Source organism: Trichosurus vulpecula, chromosome X (genome assembly GCF_011100635.1).
Source record: "Trichosurus vulpecula isolate mTriVul1 chromosome X, mTriVul1.pri, whole genome shotgun sequence".
Classification (NCBI taxonomy): Eukaryota; Metazoa; Chordata; class Mammalia; order Diprotodontia; family Phalangeridae; genus Trichosurus; species Trichosurus vulpecula.
In genome coordinates, this window is record NC_050582.1 from 39,843,882 (window position 1) to 39,860,296 (window position 16,415).

Below are 16,415 nucleotides of genomic sequence, written 5' to 3' on the forward strand. Positions count from 1 at the left end.
TATTCTGTAGCTCGTGGAGAGTCATCAAAGGGTTTTGAGCAGGGAAATGAAATGATTGGAATGACTTAATCTGGTTGTACCAGCACAGGAAGAGCTGGTGGAAAGAAAACCAGGGAGGTTATTACAAGGGTTCTAGCCCAAGGGAATGAAGATCTGACCTGAACTGTGTGGTGGTGGTGCCAGTGGTGGTATTGGGGGTAGTGCCAGTGGTGGTGCTGGGGGTGGTGGTGGTGGTGTAGGAATGTAAAGGAGAGGATGGATATTCCTGATATTCAACCAACAGAACTCAGGACTGTTAGGGTTTTGGCTTTGTATTTCCAGGGCCAGGCTAGGTGCTCAATAAATGCTTATTGATTGATTAATGGGTTAAGGAGCAGCAAAGAATGACTCAGAGCTTTTAGGATTGGGTGAAATAGTGGTGTCATTGAGAGAGGTAAGGGAGTCAGGTGGGAGGAATTGATTGAAGGCAGGAGAGGATTATGATGACTTTGGTTTCAGACACATTTAGTCTGCAGTGGGACCAAGAGGTGCAATTGTCCAGTAGACAGCCTGTAGATACATGGCAGTGCAGCTTAAGAAAGAGATCACAGCTTGAGGTATTCATCTGGGAGGCAAAAGGTAGAGGAGTGACTAGAGCAGAGGGGATCGGTAAGAGAGAGAATGTGGACCAAGCAGAGAAGTAGGCTGGGGGCAGAAGCTTTAGGGGGCCTGGATTTAGGGCAGGAGAGCAGGAAGAAGAGATAATGAAAGGGATGGAGGAGAGATCTGAGGCCTAGATCTGTTTTCCTCTGAGCCAGAAGAAGCATAACAATAGCAATTTTGACAGAACCATTCTAAATTTACATAGAGCAGATAGTGAAAGTTTTATTATCTTCATTTTATAGATTAGGAGACCGAGGCTCAGAGCCATTGTAATTCAGTTTCCTCAACTTTTAAATGAAGATAAAAATCCTTAAGGTACTTTCCTCCAAAGGAATATTGTGTGGATCAAATGAGATAATGATTCATACAAAGTGCTTTGCAAAGCTTCAAGAGCTACATAAATGCCAGCTATTATCACTAATATTATTGGAATGCCAACGTGGCATTGCAAGCCTCACAGTTAGGAAGATCTGGGTTCAAGTCCTTTATCTGGCACATTGTTGTTGTCCTGTTCAGAAAAGGGAATAGTCTAGTCTGCAAATTATGTGTTTCTGAGCTTTAATAATGCCTCCTGGCAAAAATTCTAGGACTTGTTATTAAAGGGATAGTTAGTGAATATCTAGAAAAGGAAGCAGTGATCACAAAGAGCTAACTCTTTGTGAGCAAGAACAGCCCTAACTTCATATCCTTTTATGACAAGGTCACTAGCTTGGTAGACCCAAAGAATGCTATTGATATAGAATCATGGACCTATAGATTTAGAGCTTAGAGGGACCATTGTAGTCTATCTCTAGATTGAGGTCTAGAGAAGTCAAGTGACTTGCCAAGGTCATACGCATAATGGCAGAGGAAGGATTTGAACCCAAGTCTTCTGACTTGGAAAGAATCAGTGCTCCTTCCACTGAACTACACTGCCTCTAGTTTAGCTAGATCTGAGCAAAGTATTTGACAAAATCTCTCCTGGTATTCTTGTAGACAAAGTAGTGAAATCTCAGCTAAACTATGATAATTAAATAGCTTTGGAACTGGTAGCACAGCTGGACTCAAAAAATAGCCATGGAGCAGTGCTTGTCCTCGAGCTGCTGAACAGTTTTATCAATAACTCAGATGAAGCCATAAATGACATGCTTATCAAATTTACTTAGGATATGAAGATAGGAGGTACAGTTAAGATACTTGATGACCTAAGCAGGAGTGAAAAAAATCTTAGCAGGCAAAATATCGAGCTGAATCTGAGGTGAAATTTAATAAGGATAGAGATAAAGTCTTAAACCTGCCTTTTAAAAAATTGGCTCAGCTTCTCCAGTACAAGATTGAGGAGGCAGAGCTAGACAGATTCATCTGGAAGCAATAGGGGGTAGGGGTATTGAGAGACCATGGATCCAGAACACTGGGAGTCCTGTGGTACTCTGCTTAGGGATATCGTATTCAGTTTTAAGGACAATTGAAGGAAGATATTGATAAACCAGAAAGTATCCAGGGGAAGGCAACCAGGATGGGGAGGGCACTAGAGAACATCCAAGGACTGGGTGAAAGAACACATATAGGTTCAGAGTTGGAAGGGGAATCTTTGAGGCCATCTATTCTGATACCCCTCCCCATTTTACAGATGATAAAACAGGTCCAGAGAAGTCAAGCAACTTGGCCAAGGTCATATAGGTAGTAAGAGGAAGAGCTAGGAGGTCCTCTGCCTCCAGCTCCCTTTCTACTGCACCCCAAGAAGAGACCTAGAAGAGGCAGAATAGCTATCTTCAAGCATGCAAAAGAGGGACTATGCTTGTTCTGCTCCATCCCCAGAATATAATGAAGATCACTGAGAAGCAGATTTAGCCTGGATGGAAGGAAAGACTTCCTTCTGATCAAAGCTGCTGAACATGGACTGGCATGCCTCCAAAGGTTGTATAGTGATCCCCCATCATAGGAGGTCCTGAAGCAGACATGGGGTGACTGCTTATTGGGTGTGTTATGGAAGGTACTCTTGTCTAGGTATGTGTTAAACTAGGCGGCCTCCAAAGTCCTTTGACTGCGGAGATGGTGATTTTTGGACCCTGGGGGTGCCTAACAAGTCTAAATGGTGTGACTCTAGTCTAAGCATATGAGGAAAATCAAGAGAAGGAAACAATTTTCAGGAGACCAGGGGCTCACTTATAGAGTTCGGTCTTTAATGGCAGAAACGAAAGAAAAACATGATGATTTATTGGTAGCCTGGACGCACAGTTCTGTGTTATTTTTTCCCCATGTGTATCTATGGGAAAAAGTTATCTTCACCAAGACAGAACTGAAGTATCCACTGGATAAAAGGACAACTCTTGTCTTCTACCTGGAGGGGGACTTCTGAAAACCATGATAACAATAGCTCATTTGGCAATTTTGACAGAACCATTCGCATCAGCTTTGGCTTCAAGCAAATGCTGGGAGATGTTCACTATCAGCTTAGCAGCCACATGTACCGAAATCCCACAGCAGTATGCGCGGGCCTCTGACAAGGGTCCATTTTCTCATTTAGGTCCTTTAACTTCACCGGCATGCCCTAGGCTGTCAGCTATGGCTGGAGAAACAGCATTTGTTTCTGTGTCTAAAAGAAAACAAAAAGAGATGTTAAATGTGGAGATCTCAGTTTGAGTCACGCTTGCATAAAACTTGTTTCCATCAAGAAGCCTTCTGGGATGAAACCAACCCTCTTGTGATCACTCCTGCAAGCTATGGCCTCTCTGCACTTAGATATGTCACAATGCACATGTGGAATTTAGCACTTAGCACCTGGCAGAGAGTAGGGGCAAATGTTTATTGACTGATTCATTAGCCTCTTGGCAGGACCTCAGAATGTTAGAACTGTAAGGGATATCAGAGACCATCTAACCCTATCCCCTCATTTTTGTTGTTGTTAAGTTATTTCAGTTATGTCTGACTCTTCTTGACCCCATTTGGGGTTTTCTTGGCAAAGATCCTGGAGCTGTTTGCCATGTCCTTCTCCAGCTCATTTTACAGAGAGAGAAACTGAGGCAAACAGGGTGAAGTGACTTGCCAAGGGTCACATGGCTAGTAAGTGTCTGAGGTCAGATTTGAACTCAGGAAAATGAGTCTTTTTGAGTTCAGGCCCAGCACTCTATCCACTGTACCACCTAGTTGTCCTATATCCCTTCATTTTACAGAGAGAGAAACTGAGGCTCAGAGGTGAAAAGGGACATGGACAAGGTCACATAGGTAATAGATTCGGACCCAGGGCCTCTGACTCCCAACCCAGTGCCCTTTCCATCCTACTGCATGCAGATAGAACAGGGCTTGCTTCAGAACCTTCCATTTTAGAATTTTATGTAACCAATAGTTTTGGCGTTCAGCCTCAATGGGCATTTGTTCCAACAGCAGAGTCGTGGGTGGTCCTTGAAGCAAAGCAAAGGACAGAACATCTGGGACTAAGCATTTTAATCCCTTAGATCCATTCATCCCCCTTGGGGCTTTGGGCTGGTTCACTTCAGCTAACTGAGCTAATTCGGCTGTCTCCTGCACCAGAGTCTGTTAGTGACTACTGGAAGGGGAAGGAACAGGAATTTGTGCAAGCTAGAAAGTGGAAGGGGTCCTCAGGAATGTCAGGTAACCCCCTGATCATCTAAGTTGCAGGAGAAACAGCTTCACCTTTTTGTCTGTTTGCTTTTAACAGCACTGAGAATTCCCGAGAAATTTATCCCAGGCAAGTGTAGCTTGGGTACCTACTTCCGTTAGCAAGATTGGTGCTGGTATTTTCTAAGCTTTGGAAGGAACCGGATTTCTTCCCTAAGAAAGAAAAAGAGGCGGTTTGTCAATCGCACTTCTGTGAGGAGGAGGTGCAGTGCCCCACTGGACTGTGATGGTCAGCTGCCAGGAATGGTCAGCCCCGCTGCTTTGGCCACCCACCCTTCCCCCTTAGCCAGTGCTCTGAAAGTGGGGAGGCTTCTGTTCCTGACCCTCATGGCTAGCTTCTCATCCTCCACACACATTTGGAGTCAGAGATACAATTGTTGGCTTCTTGAATTTAGCGACTTAAGAGATGTGCCAAGAAGGCTCACACTGGGCTAGGAGGCCCCAGTCCACAGTGATGTTGGGTAACAGCTGGATGCCCTGGACAGTAGTTCCCACTTCTGCTAGAATACTTTGTGTGAAGGGAGGAATTCCTTTAGGATACTGGTGGGGAGGAATTGGACGATATTTCCAGCCTCACAGCTCAAGAGCTGGAAGGGACCTCAAAGGCCGTCTAGTCCAACCCCGTTATTTTGCAGAGGAGGAAACTGAGGCCCAGGGGGGAAGTGACTTGCCCAAGGTTACACAGGCAGTAAAAGGGAAAGCTGGAATTTGCACCTGTCCTTTGACTCTACATTCAATGTTCATTCTACTGCCTCCCCTTAGACTTAGCTCAGGCCAAGTCTTCCCTATACCTTGAGCAAAAGAAGGAACATGTTCCAGGATTTCCCAGTGCATTTTTATGGGAGTGACAAAGGGATTGTGGGCAGGGGCAACAGTGATTAGGGCGAAGAGGACTAGAGAAAAATAAAAGAGGAGTCCCCTAAGGGGGTGGAATATAAAGAGGGTGGTTAGGGGGCCTATGAATTAGGTCCTTCAGATGATTTCCATGCATTGTACCCCAGATTTTTCACCTAAAAGTCTGGCATTGGCATTAAGGCTGTTCAACTTATTTCCAAGAACATAGTTTCCTTCTGTAGATGTGTCCCAAAGTCACACTATGTATTTTTAACAAAGATTAACTTTGGAATGCTTTGCCAAATATACTGGAATGGTAGAGGTGGAGGAAACTTTCCTTGGCAATCACCTAAACCACTCTCATCATTTTCTGGGGCAAAAAACTGAGGCCCAGAACAGTTGGGTGGCTTGCCCAAGGCCACAGAATCATCATATTAGAGGATCGAGTGGGGGGAGCGGCCTCTTATAGAGCATGTAGTCTAGCTCCTCATTTTACAGATCAGGAAATTGAGGCCCAGAGCAGTGGAAGGTTTTGCTCAAGGTCCTACAAATAATTAAAGGTAGAGTCAGGACTAGAAACCTGGTCCTCTGATCGCTGCTTCTTGGCTGGTCTTTACACTTATTCCAGGCTGTCTCCCAAGTTACATTCAGCTCCAAGCTCATCGTTATGAGGAAAGGCTTAATGTATAGACTGGGGCAAATGTTTCTGGCCAGTTCAGCCCAGCTGACCTTCTCAATAATTCCTTAGCTGTTAAAGGTCTATTTTCTCCCCAGCCCACACTGGTAAGAGTGTATGGGAAATCTCAAGACTATAATTTGGCAATTATTGCACTAGGGTATAAGTAGCACAAGGCATTCTCTTAATTCACTGATTTTTGGGGGGGAGGGGAGTGGCACAGAAGAGGTCACAGGGCATCGTGAGGCCACTGCTAGAGAGACCACCATGGTGGAGTGGGGTAAGGAGCCGGATGAATTGGGAAAGAGCTCCCATGGGGTATGGCTGAAATGGGGGATCAAAGCTGCCATCTTCTAGCTTCTAGTTTCACAAATTACTTTTGCTAACTAGTTGCTAAACTCAGTGGCTCCTGGTTGGTGAAGGGCTGAAAGTGATATCAGTGCTCCTCTACATTTTGGCAACACGTGGCAAAGCCCCCATCACCTCATGCTAGTTACAGTTCCAGACCAGCTGAAACTTCCAGAGTGACAGCAGAGATAGGCATCTCTTCCTTCCTCCATCCCCCATGCTAACTATTTCTAAGCCAAGGAGAAACAGTGAATGGCTCCTCAACACAAAAAGACATAGGGGCATTTCCTTACCGCCGTCAGGGCTGGGAGTCCCAGTGGGGAGCAGGTTCGGGGCTCCAGTGCCAAGGGGAGAATGTCTAGCCTGCTTCCTGGCTGGCGGCATGGGGTACACAAGGCACCTGTCTTGCTGTAGGAGATTGAGAAGGGAGCCATATTTCCTCTCCCGCTCGGTTCCCGGCATTAGATGGAAACTAGGGAAGGAGGGAGAAGGGTACCCAGGCTCAGCCAGGCTTGGGCTGGCTACAGGAGAAGGCAAATGCCACAGCTGTCCAAGCTGCGGAGAGGGGCTTGAGACCATCAGTGGCGATGAGTCCTGGGCGACAGACATGTTCAAAGCACAGCTGGCTAGGCCATGGTTGACAGGAGATAATTCTGGGTGTGGCTTGGGCCAGTGGGAATTGAAACTCCAGTGATTTGGATGCAATTGGTTGTCTAGAAAGGAAAGTGTCATAAGGTTTGTGAGACAAGATAAACAGCAAAAACCTTGTTTTTAGCACTTCACTCGTGTTGCCCAAAGCAGGGGAGGGTAGATGGGATGAGGTCTAAGGTCTGTTTCCACTCTGACAGTCTAACTGTCTCTACAGGGAATCACTCTCCTATCTTTGTGAACTAGGGTTTAATTTATTTTATTACTTTAGAGATAGTGAGATCCATAGAGGTTAAAAGACTTAATCAAGGTCATGCAGTGTATGTGTGTGTGTGTGTGTGTGTGTGTGTGTGTGTTGGGAGGCCTTTAGGGTGGGTGTAGGCAATTAGAAGGAAGAGTCAAGAGGTCACTATATCTAAACGGCTTAGACCCAGAGGCAATCCATCCGATTCCTCCAAAGCTCAAGGGGACCTGGACCGGCTTGGCTGGCTGGGCGTCTCCTGCCTTTTCTCCTGCCTCATTCCCCAAACAACATGGGTGCCCCTCCCTGCCACAGCCAAGCCCAGTGGGCTGGGGTGGAGAGTGTGAAGGACTAGTAGCCCCAGCCTCATGGTCTGGGTTCTAGTCAGGGCTCGTCCACTTCCCTTAGACAAGTTACTCAAGGTCCCTTGAGCCTCAATTTCCTTATCTGAAAATAGAGGATAATAGCACCTACCCAATGGGGTTATTGTGAGGGCCAAATGAGATAAGACACTAAAAAGCAGCTATGCAGATAAGGTGTTATTGAATGTCTGGGTTTCAACTTTCTCTTCTACAAAACGAAAATGTTGTTGAACTAGACTGCTAAGGTCCCTCCAAGCTCGAAAGTTTTGTTACTCTTGGGCAGTGCCAAAGCCAGGCATGCTTTTCAATGATGACAAGACCTAGCATTGAAGTTCAAATAAGAACAATTACAAAGCAGTAAGCTTGGCCCACAGGCTAACCCAGGAGCCAGAGTTGCCATGTTGCTTTCGTTAAGGGATGGCTTTGATCATAAGCTACAGTGGAGGTCCCTTTGGACAGCATTAGTACAGTGCCCCATGTCAACAGGTGCTTCTGGAAGATTTTTGGGATGAGCCCATGTCAGAGCACTTGCTTGGGAATTTAGAGTTAGGGGCTTGGACTTGAACCTCTGTGTGACCTTGGGCAAGTCACTTTCCCTGGGCCACAATCGCCTTCTCTCTAAGATGAGGAGGCTAGGGGCAGCTAGGTGGCGCAGTGAGTAGAGCACCAGCCCTGGAGTCAGGAGGACCTGAGTTCAAATCCGGCCTCAGACACTTGACACATGTACTAGCTGTGTGACCTTGGGCAAGTCACTTAACCCCGATTGCCCTGCCAAAAAGCAAAAAAAAAAAAAAAAAAGATGAGGAAGGTGGACTAAGCAGATCCAGAAGGCCCCTTCCAGCTCTGATATCCTAGGAACAGCTAATAAAACCCCCAGCTTTGGAAGGTGGGACCAGGTTTCCGTGCCTGTCTTGCATTAAATCAGAGCACATGGGATGGTATCCCATCTCCTCCACACAGGCTTCCGGGCCACTCTACTTCCAGTGATCTCTCTTTTTCCCCTCTATACTACTCATCTGGCATTTCTCATACACAATCTCATGTGGTAGGGGTTCTGAACCCAGAGTCCCAGAACTTGTTTTTTTTTTAATGTGTATTTTGGTAATCATATTTCTGTATAATTAGTTTCCTTGGCAATCCATTTTATTTTATGTTTTGAAATACATGATTCTTGGGACAACTAGGTGGCACAGTGGATAGAGCATCAGCCCTGGAGTTAGGAGGACCTGAGTTCAAATTCAGCCTCAGACACTTACTAGCTGTGTGACCCTGGGCAAGTCACTTAACCCCAACTGCTAAGGAAGGAAGGAAGGAAAGAAAGAAAGAAAGAGAGAGAGAGGAAGAGAGAGAGAAAGAAAGAGGAAGGAAGGAAGGAAGGAAGGAGGGAAGAAAGAAAAACATGATTGAGAAGGGATTTATAGGCTTTTCCAGATTTCCAGGAGGGATCATGATGCAAAAATAGGTCCCAAATCCCTAGTTTAGAGGTTCAGAGATAATAGAGGACAGTAGTTTCAGAGCTGGAAGGGACCTCAGATATTGTTCTGAGGTTCCGAGGGGAATAGGAACTGGAGCATCTGGCCTCACAGCAGAAGAGCCCTCTCTACATTCAGGGCCTGCCTTCTTTCTACCTACCATATGCAGCTGCTTCTCTATTCTCTTCAGCTTGGCTCTTCCCAAAGACCTATTCATCTGATTGCATATTCTGAACTTACATTTCTTTAAGTATTCCTCTCTCCATTTTACAGAAGAAACAGAAGCTCAGAGAGATTAAATGCCTTGATGATGGCTGCAGAGATAGTAAGTGCTGGAGGCAGGATGTGAATAAATTAAAAGCTTGAATGAATGGATGGAGGAGAGAAAAGGCATTCATTAAAAACTTACTATGTGCCAGGCACCGCACCAAGCTACTGTGCCGACCACATTGCCTATTGCCTCGCATTTGAACAAAGGGCCGCCTAATATATTTGGGGAGGGGGGAGGCAAAGCAGGCCAAAAGGGCCAGTTGGAGAGGCTCGATTCTGGCCCAACCCTCTCATTTTACAGATAAGGAAGTTGATGTCAATAGAGTTTGAATGATTGGCCCAAGGTCACACAGGTCTTGGGACTCCAAGTACAACATACTTGGAGGGCATACATACAGGGCCTACACCACGTCAACACTACCCTGCTTCTTGGATCCTATAGCTCAAACACAAACCATTCCGTGGCCCTTAATACCTTGGGTCTCCCTTCTTCCCAGTCTGATGGCTCATCTCACATTTGTATCAAACCTTGTATCTTAATGACAAACTACAGCTCAGGTGAACCAAAGCTCAAAGTACTGGGGCAGCCAGTGGTACAGTACCTTACAAGATTTCTGTGAGGATCAAATGAGATCCTAATTGTAAAGTGCTAGGCACAGTGCTTGGCACATGGTATGAAGGAAAGAAAGAGAATAAGCATTTATATAGTGACTACTAGGTGCTAAGGCACTGTACTAAGCATTTTACAAATAGATCATCACAACAACCCTGGGAGGGAGGTGCCATTACGATCCCCATTTTACAGCTGAGGAAACTGAGGCAGACAGAAGTTGACTTGCCCAGAGTCACACTGAGGCCAGATTTTGAACTCAGGTCTTCCTGACTCTTCCCTTTTTCCTTCATCCTTTTGTGGTAGCTGCTGTCTATTTTAGAACCTTTTGTATATTTACATCACACAGAAGACTAGACCAAGAGCTTCTTGGTTTTTTCACCACTGATAATTTCACTGGTATAAGGGCAGTGGTGTCCAACCCAAATAGAAACAAGGGCCACTAAACTCTATGGAAGGATCATTGCGGGCTACCTTCAGGTAATATTAACATTATCTACATTCACATATTGTATTTTTGTCTATTTTGGTAAATATTTCTCAATTATATTTTCGTCTGGTTGTGGTAGCACTTGGAAGTGTCGAGGGCTACACGTTTGACACCTCTGGCATAGGGAGCCAACGATAGTGAAATTCTCTCTACTAATGCAAATGATACCAGCCATAATAGCAAGCATTTATATAATGCTTTAAGGTTTGCCAAGGACTTTACAAATATCTCATTTGGTCCTCACAGGCACCCTTAGAGGTAGGTGCTGTTACTGTTTCCATTTTACCAATAAGGGAAACTGAGGCACAGATTAAGTGACTTGCCCTGGGACACACAGCTAGTATGCGTCTCGGGCTAAATTTGAATTCAAGTCTTTCTGACCCAGAAACAGGACTCTACCCACCTGTGCCACTACTCTGAAATCTATAGTCTTAAAAATAGTTTCAAGCATTGACAGGTTCAGTGACTTGCCCAAGGTAATGGAGCCAGTCAACAGTGGGACTTGGGCATAGATCTTTCCAAGTCTAAAACAAGCTTTCTATCTACTGTGCCTCTCAAGCTACTTGCTCTCAGGAAATAACTGGAAAATTCTTAGCAGAAGAATAGCAGTTGTATGGGTGGTATGTTGGAAAAGGAGCCATGCACTAGTCACCTCCCTGGAGGAATCTCACCTTGTCCAACTCTAAACCCCAAGTCCAGAACTGGATTAGAAGTCAATAGGAGCCCTTGGAGAAAGGCAGTGAGGTACAGTGGGCACAAGGGCCAGCTGTGAAATCTGGAGAGCTCGGAGAACCACTGGCAATAATCCCATATTGGAGCACCCCTACTCACCCAGCCCCACAGACCCATAGACACACTCACCACTATCGGGGCTAGCGGCCTCACTCCTGTCTTGGGTGCTCAGCTCGTTGGGCTTTTTGGCATTACTCAAGGCTCTAGAAAAGTGTTCATCAACTACGCTGTTAATGTCCCCTTGGAAGTAAGTGAAGAGGACATATCGGGAGCTCCACTCAGTCTTTATAGGCTGTTGTTTGTCCCTGGTCAGCCGCAGGGAACTTTTCTTCATTTCATCCATCTTGGCTGACATCACCAATGCCTAGGAACAAAATTGAAAATGTCAAGAACCAGTTTTCTATTTGATTATGGTAGAATGAACAGATAGCTCAGTGTAGAAGCTGGAAGCAGATTTATTTACAAGTCTATTATCCACTTAGGGAGCCCCTCTTTAGCTAAGTCAGTGTGCTAATAACTCACCCTGGCTCCTAGTGTGAATCAGCTTTGGGGAATGAGCTGCTAGACCTGGTGAGGAGAAAGGTACTGATCTGGGCCACCAGGAAGATGGTGACAGGATGACCGGTACAGGAATGAAAGGCAGAGCCAAAACTAGGGTAGGGAAACAGGAGCTCTTGCCAGGGCACTGACATCTTAGGGGTTCGCTTCTTCCCTGCAGAGGTCCATTGGCCCATTGACCCTGAGCCATGCAGTGAATGTGCCTCTGCTCCCTCCCTGGACTCTGGGTGCTGCCACGGTTCTAGCACTGTGGCATTCCTGCCTTTCCCACTGCTATACTCACCACCTGCCACCTCCCTCTCTACCCCTTCCTGGGGTTGCTAGAAGAGGTAGTAGCTTGCACTATGGAATCTTGGGCTGGACTCTCTGGAGGATGTTCAGTTGTGCAGGCTATAAGTGAGACCCCAAGGTCTTCTTTCTCTCTTTAGGCGAGCTTTCCCCAGCCTAGCACTGCTCTTTTCCCTCTACTGACAGCCTCTCCGGCAGCATTGTCCCAATCTACCTGGGGGGCGGGGCAGAGAAGGGAGTTGTCCTAGGGTCTAGATTCCCAATCCTTGGGTCCCCACCCTCCCTTGGGCCATTTCCCTGGGTCTTTCCCTCCCTGGGACCTTGTGTCTCAAGGTCTAAAATCTTTCTATCTCCAGGTCTCCTCCCCACCCTTCCCCTCCTCCTAGCTCCCCACCCCAGCCCCACCAGCAAGTTTGCTAGAATTCTTAGTAATGGCTCTGATGAAAATCTATCCAGTGAAAGGAACTGAATCTGTAGACTTTGACCAACCATGACAGAGGAAAACAAAGTGATGCCTTACAAAGGAGTAGAAATCAACTAGGTTGTCCCTAGGCAGGAAAGGCGTTTATTTGGCACAGGAGGCCAAGTAATGTAGTGCCACACAATTCAGAAACATCAAAACAACGGGCATCTACCAGGAGCAATGGGTCTTCTGGAGAAGCATCTTTCTCCAAACCAAACGTTTGGGACCAGAATGGATGAACAGCAGAGGCAGAGTACAATACAGCTGGAGCCAAGCAAAAGTCTTCTGGAGATTCTGTGGATAATCAAGCAAGATGGTATTGGATGATTTTGGTTTCCAAGATAAGCTATGCTTTCCACACAGCTATTCTTGGTGGAGACCAAAATAGGCTGCTTTCTTAGACTCCACCTTGGATCCCACCCTCCTCACCACACCCTAGGATCTAGGGACTCATTGGGCAGGACCTTAAAGAACTTTTGCCTCCAACTCCTTCATTTTACTAAGGAGGCACCTAGGGCTTAGAGAGAGGAAGGCATTTGCCTCAGGTCACATACAGGTACCACTTGGCAGAGATGGTACTAGATGGGACTCCACATCCAGTCATCTTTTACCATACCTAGCAATGGAAACCCATGAAATGAGTCATCCTCCTAGCCTCTCAGGTAAAAACCTTAAAACTAACATAGCTTAGGATTTTCAAGGCCCTAAAAAGATAAGGGGCCTTCTGAACAATAAGCAGATTTAAAAAAAATGCTCTCTCTTCTGCAGTGTATGTATGTATTGTATGTATGTATTCACCCTTACATGTTGTATCCTACAAGTAAGCTCCTTGAGGGCAGGGACTGTTTGGCTCTAGTCTTTGAATTCCCAGTGGTTAGCACAGGGCCAGGCCCAGAATGAAGGCCTAACAGTTGTTGAACTGAAATGAATTCTCAGAATTTTTACCCCTGAGGAGCCAGCTTACCTTATTTGCTTGAATATCCTCAGTGCTTCTAAGGCTTGTTCCCTTGAGGTCTGTAACTGAAACACAAATAATTATTAATCACATCAACACGGGACTACTGCCACCTCTCTCCCAAGTCTGCTGGATGCCAGGGCACTATTTCCAGGCACAAAGACCAAGGTGCACAGTTAGAGATGGCAAAGGCATTAGCATCTCCTTTCCCTCAGGGCGTGAGTTTATGGGCTCAGTCCTTGGCTAAGTGAGAGGTCCTCTAGGAGAGATGGGTCACCATAGCCCACAAAGCAAACACTTTGGAAGGTTTGGAAAACAAAGCCTCACAAGGTCTAAAAGAAAGGCAAAAACAAGCCCTGCCCTGGATACTGAGTCAAATGACCCTAGGAGAGATGATATACATACAGCCATGCATGGATATCAGTCACTAGTTCTCATTATCCTAGAAATGTTACCTTGAGAGTGGATCTCTGAGGAGAGAATCTATACCAGACTGATTTTAAAAGGATAGAAAGTAGAGAATGCCTTATGGTCATTTATAGCTGGATCTCTTCATACCACGGGGGAGGCACTGTGGTAAAGGGAGAATATGTGGAGTCAGTTCTGGACTCTGCTATTCATTAGCCAAGTGCCCTCGGATGAGGCATTTCCCCTCTTTCTATTTGATCTTCACGAAAATGAACAGGGTAGACAAGATGACTTTGAAGCTCTCTTTCAGCTGTAACATTCCATGATTTTCTCCTATGCAATGAAGTCTCTATGGGCTGATTATTTAGGGATGGATCAGTGAAAAGGAAGGGTCAAGTCTAGAACAGGAAAGAGAGACAAAACTGGGGAGTGATGTAGGAAGAAATCTGAGGGCCCTTCCAACCCTAGCAAATCAAACTCCAACCAAGAACCATCAGAAGACTGAAGCACATCTCCTGGAGGTAACCCACCCCCACTTTCCACCTCCAAGATATTTTTGGTCAGACGCATGATTTGTAACAGAAGTCTATTCCCAACATCAAATTCCTTCTGTAGAACCCACGAGCTGCATGAGGGCAGTGTCTATATCTTTTCAAAATTTTGTATCCCTCGCAGTATGTGGCACACTGCTCTACATACAGTAAGTGCTTGCTAAATGTTTGTTGAATGAATCATAAAGATAACACTAGACAGAGCACGTGGCCTTGTATTTGTAGGGACTCAATTTTTGATGAATTAATACTGGTTAAATGAACCAGCCAGTGTTTATGAGGTACTCACAATAAACACACTGATCATAAAATTCACAACTCACTTAATATGCCACTTAGAAGACTCCGCTCAAAGTATTTGTCTAACTTATTCAACCAACTTGGTAGACCTTTTGAACTTTAAACCCATTCTGTGACAGATTCATTACTTGGCCATCATTAAGACCACACTTGACTTGGAGTCAGGCAGCATGCCAGGGTTTAAGTCCCAGCTCAGGCATCATGGATCTGAGTGACCTCAAGCAAACTGCTTTATCACTCTGAGCTTTGGTTTTTTCCTTCTGTCAAATGTGGAGGTTGGCTTTACATTTGTTTGAATTGGAAGGGACCTCGGAGAGAGACCATTTCTGAAGCTGTGTTTGTGGAGGGGATTTTTGTTCAGGTACTGGTTGGACCAGATGGTCCTGAGGTCCATCCAACTCGGATAATGTGTGTGTTTGCACATGATTGGTTTTCTGCAATGTTTATCTGTAAAGACCTGAGTGTTCCTTGGAAGGGAAGCCCCATATAGCCCCAGCTGGGTCATTAATCGACCATACAATATCATGAACTGCCTTTTCTGGCCATTGTCACTCTGACAGGGGACCATATGGTGGGCAGCTGTGCGGTCAAAAGCTCCCTCCCCATGGCCAGGGCCCAGATTCTCCTACCTTAATTCGCTGCTGCAACAAGATCCTTGGGGATGGGAAAGCATGCAGCGGCATCTAGCAATCCTTGAGTTGGTGTGGGAAAGCTGCAGCGCCGGCTGAGGCGGGCAACAGTGAGTTTTGTACAGACTCCCCTTGCCGGCTTTCTACCCCTCTAGCTGGGGCTGAACAAGGCGTTTCCTGTAAACCAGCTAGCAAGAATGCATAAAATGTACCCCGACGAGTCAACCGGGTTAAGAGCTTTCGGGAATGAGGAAAGTGGGGTTTTCTGTTTTTTAACCAGTTTATGATATCTCATATTCAATGAGGAGACATTGTTTGATTTGAAAGAGTATACGGGGTAAACAGAATCTAAACTGAGCACTTCGTTGATTTAGGTCAAAACAGATGTTCCTTTGAATCGCATCTCACCAGAGGTTCCAAGGGTGAAGGATGGAAGAACCAACCAGTGAGTTCCTGATAGACATTTGCCCTGGATGATATAGATGAAATTTCTGCATTTGCTGGGAAGTTGGACAAGGTCCCTCTTAGAGCCTTTGCAGCATTTGGATTTTCTGAATTGTCATTTCCACAATTTAATTCGGTCCAGTTAAGTTCTGGGAAGTTATTAAAAAGCTAGAGCGTGTTGAGAAGAGGGCCTCCAAAATGGTGGACTCAAAACCACATCCTTTGAGGGTTAAAGAAATGGGATATCTAGTTTAGAGAAAAGAAGATTTGGGGTGGGGGGTAGGTGGTGGGAAGGACACGAGAGCTGCTTTTGAATATCTGAAACGATGCCATGTAACAGTATTAGGCGGAAATAGGACTAAAGAAGTACAAGGAAGCAGAATGGCCTAGTGAGTACAAGGCTAGACTTGGAGTCAGGAAGGCCTGGGTTCAAACCCCAATTGGCTGGATAAGCATGACTAAGTCACTTAACTTCCCAGGGAACTTACTTCACAGGGTTGTTGGGAGGCTTAAATGAGACAATGTACTGATAGCACTTTTTAAAAAAAAATCAATTTTATTTTATTTTCAGGTCCAAGTTCTCTCATCTTTCCCCACCACTCCATCGTTATCATCACTACTGCCCCTGTTCCCCACTAAGAAAGCCAGAAAAACAAAGCTTGTTATGAACACACATAGTCAAACAAAACAAATTCCCTCCTTGGCCATGCCCTGCCCCCCCCAAATATGTCTCAATCTGCATTCCAGTCCATCATCTTTCTGTCTAGAGGTGGGTAGCCGGTTTCATCATGAATCCTCTAGAACTGTGGTTGGTTCCATTGAGATCAAAGTTCCAAAGCCTCTGAAAGTTATTTGTCTTGACTATACTGTTGTGAT

At 45.6% G+C, this 16,415-nt stretch overlaps 1 protein-coding gene across 1 annotated transcript; it reads right to left on the reverse strand.

Moving 5' to 3' along the window:
* Positions 1–3,140: 3,140 nt before the first annotated feature.
* On the reverse strand, positions 3,141–11,298 carry VGLL1 (vestigial like family member 1). The gene is made up of 4 exons (XM_036739905.1): positions 11,073–11,298; positions 6,412–6,831; positions 4,354–4,413; positions 3,141–3,217 (listed from the first exon to the last, which is right to left on the reverse strand). The coding sequence occupies exons 1-4, from the start codon at positions 11,296–11,298 to the stop codon at positions 3,141–3,143; spliced, it is 783 nt and encodes a 260-aa protein (XP_036595800.1).
* Positions 11,299–16,415: the final 5,117 nt, after the last annotated feature.